This window comes from Onychomys torridus, chromosome 10, assembly GCF_903995425.1.
Source record: "Onychomys torridus chromosome 10, mOncTor1.1, whole genome shotgun sequence".
Lineage (NCBI taxonomy): Eukaryota > Metazoa > Chordata > Mammalia > Rodentia > Cricetidae > Onychomys > Onychomys torridus.
This window is the reverse complement of record NC_050452.1, coordinates 30,250,166-30,264,767: the sequence shown is the minus strand read 5'-3', so window position 1 is coordinate 30,264,767 and position 14,602 is coordinate 30,250,166. Positions and strand designations below refer to the sequence as shown.

The window sequence follows — 14,602 nt, the reverse complement described above, 5'->3', positions numbered from 1 at the left end:
GAGAATCAAGCCAGTAAGCAGCACCCTTCTGTGGCCTCTACATTAGCCCTTGTTTCCAGGCTCCTGCCCTGCTTTAGTTCCTGTCCTGACTTCCTTCGGTGATGAACAGCAATGTGGAAGTGTAAGCCCAATAAACCCTTTCCTCCACAACTTGCTTTTTGGTCTAGCCTGCCCAGACCCAGTATGCCCATAGCACTTGGCCCAGTCCAGGACTTGCTGGCTCATCACTGAGCTAACAGCAACATTGGTAGCCTGCTAGTGACATCAGGACAGCTCCCATGTTCAGCTCTGCTAATGACTTTCCTAGGTCTTGGCTCAGGAGGCAGTATTGAGCTCTCTGCCTGCCTGCAGGGCAGTGATAGGGCAATGGCAACCCAGCCATCATGACAGCTTCAGTCATGACCTCACATCAGTTCCAGCACAAGGCACATCCCACAGCTCCATGGGCCATTCTGGCAGTCACCCTGAAGCAGAGGTGCAAGCCACTTCACAGTAGTGGGGGACCCTGAGTTGTGGTGCTTGCCAGATCTGGGAATGCTCAGCCTACCCATAACCACAGCAGGTGCCTGTTTGGCATGGACACATCAGGGACCAGCGTGAGAAACAAATCCTTACTTCATATTAAGAGCACTGGAGACTCCAAGTAGGCAAAGTGATGCAGTTAATTTTATTACAAAGTTGTGGGTCAGCTTTGAGAAAAGGCAAGAGTGGCCAGTGCACAGACTTAGTGCAAAAATGGTGGTTCTTGTGTTCCTAATCACATTTTCCTTCCCCTGAATTCATCACTGGCTGAGTTCTTCAGAGAGGCACGATCTTCAATGGTCTAGCATGATCCCTACCCAAGCTCACCATCCCCTGGAGTCCCAAGATTCCCTCATTTCTGCCCCATCACACAGCTGCATATAACTTTTCAACCCTAGGATCAAATGAGGGAGCCCAGGCAAGCAGGCACCAGCTGCAAACTAAGGAAGACAGGTGCCTAGTGCTGCTGTAACTACAATTCTCTGCTGTGTTCTATACACACCTCATACTTAGCATAGGCTGTGAGGATTTATTTCATACATTAGTGGTACCAGGAGAGATAAGAGGTGAGAAGGGAGAGGGAGCCCTGGTCAAGAAAGAGGTCAGGACAGGGAAATGGTCCCACAGGTCCTCAGGTCACTCAAGGTCAATAGGAGAAGCTAGGAAAGGAAGCCATAAACAGTCCAAGGATCCTGAGCCATGTGGCCACAGTGAGGACAAGGCCAGTGGAACTCATTTCTGGCTGAAGAAAGATGTCACATAGTACCTAGTTTGGGGTTGGAAGCCCTAATGGCTGGGACTGTCTGGGGAGCTGAGTGAGTAGTGGGCAGGAGTGGAATGCCAGAGAATAGACAGGGTGGAAGTGAGGTATAATTGCGGGCCCACCATTGCCTACTGGGCCCATGTGGTGCTCCTGGGAAGAGCTAAGACAGGACGGCATCCAGCTTAGAAGTCAGAGCACAGCAAGGCCACGGGGATCAAGTGTGGTATAGCCCAGAGCAGAAAGGTGAAACCAAGGAGCAATAAGGTGTCCAGCCCTGGGACAGGGCAACACAGAAACAGGTATGAGGTGGGGACATGAGGAAGCAAGAGAAGACATGAAATTAGGAAAGGGAGAAAATGGTCATGGGGTAAATAAGAAAGTCAACAAAAGGGAAGAGGACCCCTAATTGCTGTGGGATGGTCTTTCAGTCCACTGTGAATGTGTTGCTACTATTGGTTAATAAAGAAGCTGTTTTGACCTATGGTAAGGCAGGATAGAGCCAGGTGGGAAATGCAAACAAAGCTAGAGAGAGGAGGAAGGTGGAGTAGGGAGAGACACTGAGCACTGCTGAGGGAACAGGAAGTAATGGAACACAGGTAACGCCATGAAGCCACGTGGCAAAACATGGATTAATAGATATAGGTTGAATTAAGTTGAAAGAGCTAGCTAGCTAGCAAGAAGCCTGAGCCACAGACCAAACAGTTTGTAATTAATATAAGCCTCTGAGTAATTATTTTACAAGCAGCTGGGGGATTGGGAACTGGCGGGCAGAACACAGAAAAGCTTTGGGCTACACCTAAAGGTTTGGACTGCAGAGCTGAGTGGAGACCATCCTAACCACTATCTTCCAATTGGGTGCAGTGGTAGGTACGTGTCCTCAGGTTACCAAAAGGCTGCAACACCTCTGGACTCCATATCTTCCTCCCGTGGAATCTAGAGGTTTTGAGTAGATCTATCACATGACCAACACGGAAGCCTTTGGTTCATGTTATGGTGTCTCCTGCACTACCTGTCAGCTATTAAGCTGGAATGTAGCTTCCAAATAAAGGAATAAAAAGGCAAGACAGCCAGAGAACCCACAGACAAGTGCCATCAAGGATCTCTGCATTTGGTGCCAGGGACAACCAGAGATGCTGCCTGGATATAGTGTGCCTAGACCATGCAGGATCAGGGTTTGGGGTGGTTCAGCCTTGGTTTCAGGGTGCAGGAGATGGGCTGTGGTAATGGACTGTGGGTTTCCAGCCTGTGTGGGCTAAGTGCTCTCTCTCCCAGTGTGTCAGGATGCAGGATTCCAGCAGCCTCTGGACCCTCCTCAGGTACAAGCTACACAAAGTCAGCTTGAAGTGAGTCTGTAGAGGCTCATGGCTGCAACCTGAAGTTGTCCCATCCAGAGTTGATTGAGAACAGGGCAGCAGGGTTTTGGGGACACGAGCTCTGAGTGTGGATGGGAAGGTATGTGTGGCTGGGTTTCTGTCCAGGGTGATATGCTTATAAAGGAAAAAATGTGAAAAACTGGTTTTTTAAAGATAGAAAAAAATGGACATATCACTGTTCAGAAAGCAAGCACCCACAGGGCCTCTCTGGCTGGCCAAGGGGGGTTCAGCTGGGGAGAGCAGGGAGCAGGAAGGGTTGTGAGCACCATATACTCAGTGATGCATCTACAGGAACATTCATGGGAAGAAAGCCCAGGGCATAGGAAAGCATACATCTCCAGGCTCTCAGAGGAGACTCTACCTTCACCAAGGCTCTGCTACAGCCTGGCTGGGGTTTGCTGGGCCCACTAACTACCTCACAGGCTTTGTCATCTGTTGTCAACTCTACATAACAATGTCCCCTCTAGGGGGTCTCTTCAGCAGCTGAGGAGCAGGTCTCACTGGCAACCATTTGTGTACTCTGTAAGCCCACTATAAGAACAGACTGTGATCCCAAGGCTGTGGACGGGTGTATAGTGGGTAGAACACTGGATACGCTTCTTGCAGGTCCCCTGAAGGCTGTGATGGGAAGTTGGCCCAGAGACACGCTAAGGCAAGCGTGAGGTTTGTAGCAAAAGGGATATGAGCCTCCCTCATAGGTGTAGATTCAGGGGGTGGTTTTCCTGAGCCTCTAATTTCCTTTATCTCCTCTGTCTTTGTCTCTCTCTCTGTCTCTTTCTCTCTGTCTCTGCCTCTCTCTCTCTCTCTCTCTCTCTCTCTCTCTCTCTCTCTGTTTTTCTAGACAGGGTTTCTCTGTGTGTAACTTTGTAGCCTGTCCTGGAACTCACTCTGTAGACCAAGCTGGCTTCTAACTCACAGAGATCACCTGCCTCTGCCTAGCACTGGGATTAAAGGCATGTGCCACTGCTGCCTGGTTAATTTCCCTTTTCAATCTTTCCCGACACAGCACTGGGATTCGTCTGTCTTACTAGACCCCTAACTTGCTCCTTGGAGACCCAATCAGCAGAATGTCTTGTGTGCAGCAATCAGCAGTCACATCTGGCAGAAGGCTGAGATAAACGTCCTCTAGAGGCAGCAGGCCACAGGCTCTGGTCTGGTTAGTCTGCACATGAATGTTCACTTGGCATTTCTAGAGGCAGAATGGGCTTGAAGAGAGCCATACTGTAGGCCAGCCAGACTTCTGGAGTGGAAGCTAGCACCATAGGAAGGAGGCACCCAGTCTGCTCTGGTGCTTCTTGGGAAGGTTTGTGAAGGGTCTTTGTGGGGGCGCCCTCCATGATCCTGAGCAGCTTGGCCACCCACCTCTGGCTCAAGAGGAATGTACACCTGTCCCCTCTCACTGAGTCTTTACCCCAGCTGTGCCTCCCACCTGAGTTTTTGACTACCTGGTCCCTTCCCATGTGAAGAGAGAGCTGGTTTTTTTAACAGCCTCATAAAATTGATGTCTCTGTCACAAACCTCCTGAGCCACAGACTTCTGATAATGTTTCCTCTGCTTCCTGTAGGGGCCCCTGATGTGCATCTCGGATAGGCTCCATGCCACTGGGTTACAGACCATAACCCAGAACAGGAGCACCCTGGGGGGCTCTGTGGCCAAGCACTCAGTCATCCCATCCTCTCACTGTGTTTTCAATGACATCACACCAGGACCCCAAACCCTAAGGCATCACTTAAAAACAGGCTCAATGACCCTGGTACAGCTCCAGAACCCCCCATAGACTGAATGTCCCCGTGACCTCACAGTTGCCTGGGAGCCTAGGTTCTGTAGCTGGAGACCTTCTCTCCAGCCCCTGCCAAGCCCTGTTAGTCCAACAACCCACTTATAAAATAAACACACAGACTCTTACATTATTTAAACTGCCTGGCCATTAGCTCAGGCCTACCATTGTCTAGCTCTTACTCTTATATTCAGCCCATTTCTATTAATCTATACTTTGCCACGTGGCTCATGGCTTACTGGTACCTTACATCTTCCTTGTCTTGGTGGCAGCTCGCAGTGTCCCCTTCTCCCTTCCTGTTTTCTCCTCTCTGTTAGTCCCGCCTATACTTCCTGCCTGGCTACTGGCCAATCAGTGTTTTATTTATACATAGTGATATCCACAGCAGGGTTCCATCTCCAGATCTAATGCAGTAAGACAGTAAGTAATGGAGGTATCACCTGTGATAAATGGCTGGGATTCATTCACTCATTGCCCAACACCTTAGCCATGAGTGGCTTGAATGGGCCTCTGGGTTTGCCCTTGTCCCTGAATACCACCAACACATCCCTCACTACAGTCCCCAGCTACTCAGACCCAGCGGCTCCGGATTCAGATGTCAAGCCCAGTAGCAGATCCTAGACTTAGTTCCTGTCTGCAACCATCATGTTGCTCTCCACTGGGCATCTCCTCCACAGTGTTGGCTCAGGTTTCCGACTGCAAGCCCCCGAAGCAGGCAGGACCGTCAGCTGGCATGCACCTGGGGAAGCCCTGAGAAGTCCCTCAGAAGTCCTGACAGCACCCTACTCCTCTCTACTTGACAGGACCCATCATGGTTTCCCCCAATCCTCCACAGCCCACCCCAGCCCTCCTCTCACCTCCTGCCTCCTTGCCCCACGTTCAGGGACAAGCAGCTATCGCATTTAAACGCCACTGGCTAGTTCACATAATCCCCACACCTCTCAAAACTCTACTGATGGGTTGAAAGCTAGCCTCCTCATCAAAGATTGCCCACATCTCCGTGCACTCTCCACTGGAAGAGTACATCTGTGTTCTGTGGGCTCCCTGAGAACAGGCATCCAGGGGATTCCTTTCTGCTTCCAGCACTTGGCACAGAGCCAGGAAGTAAAGAGACAGTGACAGTATCTACTGAGTTAAATACTCAGGTCCACAGCCCCAAACTACTCCAAAGACTGCCCGAGGGTCCTCCATAACAGGGATTTTTGTGTACACTGTCCTTCCCCTTCCTTGGTGAGAGTCACCCTCTCCCACCTGTCCAGCGACCTCTGATACCCCGGAAATGATGACTCCAACAACACGGACGTCTTGGATTGCACTGTGAGCCACTGTCAGGAGGACATGAGGCTGGGCCACGCAGCACAGTTTTATTAATACACAAACAAGTTCCGCCAAGGGGCGCCAGTCAACGGGTACATAGTTACAACGGTAGAAAAATCAGTCTGTAAAACGGAAGAGTTGGATGAAGTGGCTACAAAACAGGGAAAATGGGCTGAAAACTCAGGTTTTTCATTGCAAGTTTCTTTGCATAAAAATTTTAACTTTCTGAATTAAATACATTGAGCTGCACAATCAAAATATATTTACAGTCATTTCAAATGGGCTACCAACATAGTTAATTAAAAAAAAAAAAAGCTTTCTCTTTTCTTTGCCTGTGTCTTTCCAAGATAATTTTAAATATGACTTTAGTTTTTTTTAAAAAATACAATAAGGAAATAATTACATTCATAATGTGAAAACATTTTACAACTTAGAGCTACGAGCAATTCATTTGGAATACCTAGAATGTAAAAAATTGATGTTGAAACAAAGTAGACCTTTGTTAGAAAATCAATTAAAACCATTATCTTATTAGAAACACCTTTGGTCCCTAAGAATTGTGAATTGAAGACTCCACTTTGAAAGGATAATCCAACAGGGTGTGTGGGAAGCTGAGGTTTCCAAAGCCAGTATTGTCCCCAGCTACTGGCCAAGGGTCTCCCTCAAAACTAAGGGGTGGGCTTCCCATGCCGGTGATGTGGCCACACCTGCTTCAGCCTCTTCCTGGGGCTGAGCTGTGCAGACAGCACATGAGTTTCATTGTTAATTTCACAGTAGAAACCTGGCCTCTGGTGTGGTAAGTAGTAAGTCAGTGGGAACAGGACCCAGACATTCAATTACTTTAAAAATATATCATGGATTTGAAATGTTTCTGGTTTAAAATTACTTTAGAAAAAAGGAAGAGGAGGAGAAAGACAATAGTCAATCATTTTGATGCTGCCACACCCATATAATGGACTGTGGGGGTGTCCTGTCTGCTGGTGAGGGTGGCTGTGAATGGAGGACTCACTTGCTTGGCTCAGGCATCCCCAGAGCACAGGGTGGATGTCAACTGCAGGGCAGCCTTGTCCCTTGTGTTTGGGAGGAGAGACCAGGGACACGCCCGCTGTTGTCCACATGTGAATTCTAACGGGGGGGTGAGGGGGGACACAACTGCAGTCCCCAGACAGTGGAAGCCTTCCTTGGTGGCCTCGGACATTGCTTTTCAAAGTGGATTTTCTAAAAGTGCCAATTCTCCAGTCCATCAGCGCGGGCTTAGGGACAAACAGCCAAAAGCAGATTGGGCGAGCAGATAGATGAGGTGGACCGCTGAGTGAGGCAGTGCCCATAACAAGGCATGTGCAGGAAAGAGCCAAGACTGACATGTGAGGCGGGGGGAGCAGCAAGGACTCTGGGAGATTCCGTGTGTAGTAGGTCCATCCCAGCTCGCAGGCCATCCTGGCACCTGGGATATCCTGACTGACTGACCCATGCTCACCCTTGAAAGAACACTGGTACATGAGAGTGTGTGACAGTGAGGGTCCGCACCCAGGCCCCAGCCAGGGACCACAGGAAGCCCACAGGCCAGCATGAGATTTGCATGCAAAGGGTTAGTTAGTGAACGGACAGAAAAGTGGAGGGGACTGTGAAACCTGATGACATCTTGCCAGTTTGTGACAAAATTAGACCCCAAGAAACACTGTGGCCTCAGACAAAGAGAGCCCCCAAAAGGTGGGGAACCTCCCATGGACCAGCGACCCAATAGCTCACAGAAAGGGGCTGGCTCAGCCCTCTGCCTACTTGGTTCCACAAAGCAAACCTGTGCCATTGATGGCTGGGGTCATGCCTGTGGCTTTGGGAGAATCATAGAATGGGAACACTGTGAGAATCCTGACAAGATGTCTCATGGGTGTCCAATATGTACACACATAAATTAAAACTATATTTATTGAACATTTACAAATAAATAACTTATTTTGAAGCAAATGCTTTAAACTAGCTTTCTGACCAAATCTAAGAACATGAAGGGGAACACAGGACAGCAGAACCCTGTGTCAAGGGCCTTGCTTTCCCTGGGACCTACTTTATATGGCTCTGTGGAACTTACAGGATCCATCAGGGCTGAGGGAATTACAAGCCCAGGTTTCTTAGCACAAGATATGAACACCAGGAGTCTGGAGCCTACTGTGTCTTCATCAGAACAAACTCATCTGAGACTTATTTGCTGGACATGATGCTCCACTAATATCCCTGCTCCATTACAGACGTCTCTCTATGCTGGCCAGAACTGGTTGTTAAGTTGGGCATGTTCTCCTTGTTTTGGTACCAATCAAAACCTGGCACAGCTTTCCTGGCAAAGCAGGCTGCCATCAGAGTGGCCAAAAGTGCTGCTGAGGTCCACAGGCAGCAGACATCTCCGGCAGGTCAAACTCTCTTTCCTTTCAGAGTGCGAATGTCTCACGAAATGGTCACAGCTTCCTGTAATGACACAAGGGGCTCCCCCAGTTGCTGCTCTGTGAACAGGCTGCATCCCTCCTCCTGGTCCTCTACACAGCTTCCCGGCAGAAGTTAGCACACACAGATGCTGGTGTGAAGACTCCTCACTGCCCTGTGGAGGAAGGCACTAGAGTGAAGCACCATCTGAGAGCTGGCAAGCAGCTCTGTGGTGGTCTGTTTTGAGGAGGACTCCAGCTGAGCAGCTTCAGATGTCTGGTCTGGTGTCCCTGTCCACCTTGCTGCTCTTTGGTGACTCCAACAGCTGCTACAGGGCTGAAGCACAGAGCACTGACCCTAACCATGAACGCTGCCCAGAGAACAGGCCCAAAAGGCAGAGAGCCTAGAAAACTTTCCTCCTGTGTGTGCTAAGGACATTCTGGGCTGTGGTGGGAAGGACAGCACCACCAGGTTCTCAGTCTAGAGAACAAGCCCCTTGCCTATGTATAACTTGCCCTGAACTAGTCTGCAGAGATGGCTAACTCCTCCTCACTGCCTGCAACACCCCATGGTGGAAATGTCTAGACAGTACCGTGGAAGCCCACAAAAGCCAGTTCGACTCTCAGACCCCTAGGATAGAGGATAGCACCACCTATGAGCTATAGGCTGCACATATTGAACATCTGAACTATCCAAGAAACAGTGCACACAGGCATGTGGGGAGGCCCCCACAATCAGAACCTTGGCATGGGAGCGCACCTCTGATCCACAGCTTCAACTATGAACTGGAGGGAGGTTCTCTGAAAGGATTCATCTCTGTTCCAAGATGGTCCAGGCTTGACTATAGGTTCTCAAACCTGCTCTGTTTCCAAAGAAGGCTCTGGCCTCGATGACTAGATCCACAGGCAGACGGTGACCGTATGTCTCCTGGGCTGAGGAGCTCCTGCCCCACAGCAGGGGAGGCTGGGGTCTCAGGTCAAGGGGAAGGAAAAACTGCTAGCCAAGGACCAAAAGCTCTGTGCTGCCTCTCAAGATACATCATAAAATGGGAAACAGGGTCTCTGAAAAGTCCCTAACATCTAATCATAGCACATGATAAAGGGGGATGTTTTCTTTAAAAGAGAACAAACAAAAAAACACTAGTAAAAAGAATGACATCTTTTCCATCCTGGTGACAAAATGTCTATCCAAAAACCAAACCAAACCTTAAAAACCACTTCATAGCACTATTCCTCATGGCTTCACCTCCAGTGACAAGGGGACAGGCTGGGGCTGGGGTCGGGGTGGGGGTGCTGCAGAGACACAAGGAGTTCATGCTGCCGCAGAGCAGGACTCTGGCAAACAGGGTGTGCAGCTCTGACCACACAGGGGGAAGGCTTGGGCCACTCCATCTCACAAGGGCACATGGTCCATGGGCTGCAAGCTGGGGTTGAGCTGTCCTCAGAACCATGACTGCCCCATCTGCCAGAGGGTGCTTCAAAACAACTGTCGACCCCCTTTGTTTCTGTTTTTTAAAAAGTAAATTTGGACACCAAAGTCTTAAAGTAAACTTTTTTCTAAAGGGCACCGTCATACAGTAGAGAGCGTGCACGCAAGCTGGCCAAGGGTCAGCGTCAGACTCAGTCCAGACTTCTGAAGTCATGCTCAGGCCACTTTGGGAGGCGCACATGTCACACTTGAGGCTGGTGGCAGGACGCAGTCTCTGTCTGGGTGCAGCTGGCCTCCCTCTATGTCCCATTCTTCAGCTCCCACTCCTGGAGAAGAAAGGTGTGTGAATGCAGGCAGTTTGATCCTGGCCACCACAAACTTTCATAAGCCACCATGGCCCTACACCGCGTGGGGGTTCAGCCACGGACAGCAGAATGCAGGCTTCCCCTGAACAAAAGAATTATCAAGCACATCCACTTCTATGTAGCCAGTCAGGAATAAACACAATCCAAATACCCTACAGGAGCAAAAGGTAAATGTGACCTCCAGACGTGGGACACTCATCAGGCTGAACAAGGAAGGGAGTGCTGACCCCTGGAACATCATGATCTCCAGGATATCATGTAAGTAAGGACCACATATAACTACATATTTAGCCCAAGGCAGTCAAGTTCATAGAGACAAAAAGTATCATGGTGGGTACCAGGGGCAAGGGAAGAAGGTGGTGTTGGTGTTTCAGGGACCGTCTAGGAAGATGAAGTTCTGGAGGTGGATGCTAACGAGGCACACACTTGGAAATGTCCAGTAGGTCAGGTTGGCTTTGCTTATATTACAAGAAAGTGAACGTTGGAAAATGTGGATGGATGGGTGGATAGATGGGTGGATGGATGGGTGGGTGGATGGGTGGGTGGATAGGTGGGTGGATGGGTGGGTGGATGGGTGAATGGATGGGTGGGTGGATGGGTGGGTGGATGGGTGGGTGGATGGATGGATGGGTGGGTGGATGGGTGGGTGGATGGGTGGGTGGGTGGGAGGATGGGTGGGTGGATGGGTGGGTGGGTGGGAGGATGGGTGGGTGGATGGGTGGGTGGATGGGTGGGTGGGCGGGTGGATGGGTGGGTGGGTGGGTGGGTGGATGGGTGGGTGGAGTGGACACACTCCCAGGGGTGGCAGCAGGCCCCGAATGCTGCTCTCAGACACGGTCCTCTCAGCACCTATTCTCAGCCACCATGGAGGTATCTGGGGAGGCTGAGATGGTGAATCTGGCCAGGCATGCTCGTTTGCTGAGTCAAGCCACCAGCCAAGCCTGTGGTACCCCCCTCCCTGTCCCCTTTGTGCGTGTTTCTGTTTCTGCCAACAGCTCCATTAGGGTTCTTATTTCTGCCAGTGTGGTGCCATCAGCCATTAATTCCACTTGAACTTTTGATTCTAAGAAAGTCAAGAGACACTCCAATCTAGTCAGTATGTCCCCAACCCAACCTCATGTCCAGGGGGGACCCCTCTGGCACTAGGGCCATCCTGCTCAAGGCCACTCTTGAGGCTGTGTCAGGCCAGCTACAGCGACAAGAGCCTCCGCACACCCTGTCTGTGTACTGGCTCCAGCTGGGCCCAGAAGAAGCTACCCCCCTCCTGTGCTGCAGGGGCACTGTCTGGAGGTGGCTGTGTCTCACACTGGCAGTCACAGGCTTCCTTTTTTCACAGCATGGCTTCCCACTTTTCCTTGAGGGTAGAGAAACTGGGAGAAGGGATCACACAGCTCGCTTCTAATAGGCTCAGGCAAAGTGGTCCTCTGCAAAGGGGAAGCTGCCTATAGACTGAGGGATGCTCAGGGAAGCCACTGGAAAGCCAGCTCAGTAACCTTCTTCCCCAACTAGCCCACGGAGTCTTCTAGAAAGCATGCTTTCTGGGGAAGCACACACACTAAGAGGCCGGGCAAGCACAATTCCTATCACCATGCCAGGACACCCGAAGAACATAGTACAGTCCTTGCCCTCCATGCAATCTGTACTGCTGAAAGCAATGTGCTTGCAGCTCCTGAGAAAGGGGCTTGAACTGCTGAGGGAGACATAGTGCCAGCACTATGAGGACTTGAGACAGTGCAGGGTGCATGCTCAGCCTCCTCCATCTCAGAAAAGAGGGACACCATCTAGACCATGTCCTATGCCCAGGTCAACTCAGTTCAGCCTACAGCTGCTTCCATCACCATGGATGAGAAGTGCTGGCTCTGGTCATCTGGAAATTATGCTTTGAGAATCCCTAGGATTTAATCATGGCAAAGGTTGTTGGTGGCTCCTCTCCATGACTGCAGGAGAGGAGGGACCCTGGGCTGATGGCCAGGGTGCTGGGGACAGCCTGGAAAGAAAAAATGCTTTTCTGGCTTTTTTTTTTTTTTCTTTCTTTCTTCTTTGCAGAATCACAGCACATAAGTGCTAGAAAGGATGTTGTGGTCACTCAGTCAAATCTGTGTTGCCCAAAGGAGGGCAAGCCCAAGGGGATGCAGTCTGTCTACTTGTGAGGTGACCTGAAGCTCTGGGGGTTCCAGCTTGGTGGTTGTCTTTGAACCCCAGACCCTAAGGGTATGCGTGGGAGCTGGAAGAGGCAGAGTGCCAAGTGCAGTGGGGTTCACTTTGAGCTCGGGTACGCGGCTCTGCCAGGAGGCTCACCTTGGCCTTCTGCAGCACGTGCCCACGGCAAGGGGAGCTGCCCGAGGATGGCTGGCTCTTCTTCAGGACGGCTGCACTGTTCACAGGCAGGGGCCCCTCAGCATCACTTGTATCACAGCTGGAGAGGGGAGAATTTTCCAGAGTCCGATGCCGGAACACAGGAGACTGTTAAGGAGAGGAGAGCCCTGTGTGAGGGGTGGTTCTCGGCCACTGGCATTTCTCAGGGAAAAACAGTTTAGTTAAGAAGAAACTGATTTGGAAATGGGCGAAACTAGGAAGGACCACCACAGCCAGTACCTGAGCACCTTTAGACAGTGCATTTAAGAAAGACAAGCTGCAGCCAAGAGGCGGGGTTCGGGGCCCACACTCCCACCCTCACTGGTGCTTCCTAAGTTTGCAAATGTCTCCTGGGTCAGGCCTGGCAGTAGAAGTTGCCAGCACCAGACAGCGTTAGCTTGGTGACCAGGGACAATAAGTGGCCCCCAAGTGGCACTGAGGGTCTGTGACCACTCTCCCTTTGTACATGCTGGAGAGAAATTTCTGGAAAGCTTAAAATGAAACAACTTATCTCTTCAGCTGCTTTGGGCCTGACTTTGGCTTGCTGGCTCTTCTACATAGGATTGCAAACCGTCCTTTGGGAAAGCACGGCACTGTGGAGACCATCAATAACACAGAGTACCGAAACACACTTGGGATGTGCAGGATGTCAGCCCAGAACCCCTGGGAGGGCTCCTGACTAGAGCGCTCCCAGCTCAGTGCTCTGATAGCATAGATCTTTCCTTGGACATCAGAGGCAGCATTGGCTCTGGGTGGGTGTTGGTTGCTGGTACAAGAGGGTGTCTCTGGGGGTGGCCAGGCAGTAAGCTGTCTGCAACAGAAGCACCTGCCTAGCAAGCTGCTCTGCTGAGGAAGTGGCCTGTGACAGTTATACAGAGTGCTGCCACCAATGCCAGGGGGCGATGACAAGCACAGTGCAGAGACAGGACCCTCAGGAAACACAGGAGGCAGTAGAGCATGGCCGCCCAGTCCTGAGCCTCGGAAGGCCATGCTTACTCCTGGCCAGGGGTCAGGTGGGGACAACAGCAAGTCCCAGCGGCTGAGTCAGGTGAGGATGAGGAGCCATGACTAAAGGTTAGGGCTCAGACTTGACATGTTGACGTCCTCATGCCAGATTTAGGAGCATAGACCGTGTTACTGTCACATTCTAGAGACAATGGTAGCATTGCCAGTGCTCATGGGAGTGAGTTCCTGCCTAACAAGCTGGCATTGAGTCAGATCTGACCATGCAGAGGAGAGACATGGACTCAGTACAGGCCTTTAAATACTCTGGTGAACCTAAGAGAGGTCACTGTTTCCACACACTGGAGCACGTAGAAACATTAGCCTGATACCACTCATAGTAGTGGGCGAGCTGCCTGAGAGACCATGGGGCACTTCCCTGTGCTGTGCCTTCAGGACACTTACCTGTGGACTTGATGTCCCCGACTTGGGCTCGATGGCCAGTCCTAGGGTGACGCCACCTGCCAAGGCCTTCTTCAGGCTCTCCTTGACCTCCGTCAGCTCCAGCTCCAGGCTGACCCGCTCCGCCTCCCTCTGCTTACACTCTTCCTCCAGCCTCTTCAGCTTGTCCTCCAGGGCCACTTGGGGCTTCCTGCCTAAAATCCCAGGGACACATGGTCACCTCACAGATGGACTGACACAGCTGAGTTCTGCCAGGTCTTGCCCACAAGCCTGATCTTATTCACAAGCCTGAGGGGCCTCACGACACTCACTTACAGGGTATGGTGTCCAATGGGGCCCCTGACTGGGAGGTCTCAAATTCTACCAGTTCCATGTGGGCTATTGTATGAGCTGCTGTGGTTTAAAAAACAACAGCAGCAACAACAAAACACGGTCCACATCTCTGTAGGACGTGGCATGCATTTCTCTAGGGCTTGTCAGTTAACTTATTTATTTGAAATTTGGAGGGATGACCAACATGGGCAGGAAATGCACAGAGATGGACAGAGAAGAAAACCGAGTCAGTGAGGTGGCCAAACCACAGGACACAGGGAGCCTGGCTTCTGAGGGACCGTGCGTATCCTTTCGGCATCTGTTCTGTGCCTTGACACAGGCAGGTAGAGAAGCTGGTCAATACATGCTCCCTCCATGTCACAGACTTGGCTTCCCATCTCTCCCAGGCAGCCTGATACTGACACCCTGCCCAACCCGCTCCCACAGACTATCCTAATGGGCCCACCTGCACCTCCCTTCCTGTTCTCTGCTCCCAAAATCACTTCCCATAATTCAGACAGAGTTCAGTTCTGGTTAACTATAATGAGCCACCTCAGCCAGCATCGAAGGCTCC

At 51.0% G+C, this 14,602-nt stretch overlaps 1 protein-coding gene across 2 annotated transcripts in view; it reads right to left on the bottom strand.

Moving 5' to 3' along the window:
• Positions 1–6,093: 6,093 nt before the first annotated feature.
• Positions 6,094–14,602, bottom strand: part of Afap1 (actin filament associated protein 1) — a 112,163-nt gene continuing 103,654 nt past the window's right edge. For both annotated transcript variants that reach the window (XM_036200681.1, XM_036200682.1), the window contains 3 exons: positions 13,720–13,910; positions 12,256–12,420; positions 6,094–9,918 (listed from right to left, as the gene is read on the bottom strand). In XM_036200681.1, coding sequence (XP_036056574.1) covers positions 9,892–9,918; positions 12,256–12,420; positions 13,720–13,910 — 383 coding nt within the window. In that variant the 3' untranslated portion in view covers positions 6,094–9,891. The remainder of the gene's footprint in view (positions 9,919–12,255; positions 12,421–13,719; positions 13,911–14,602) is intronic.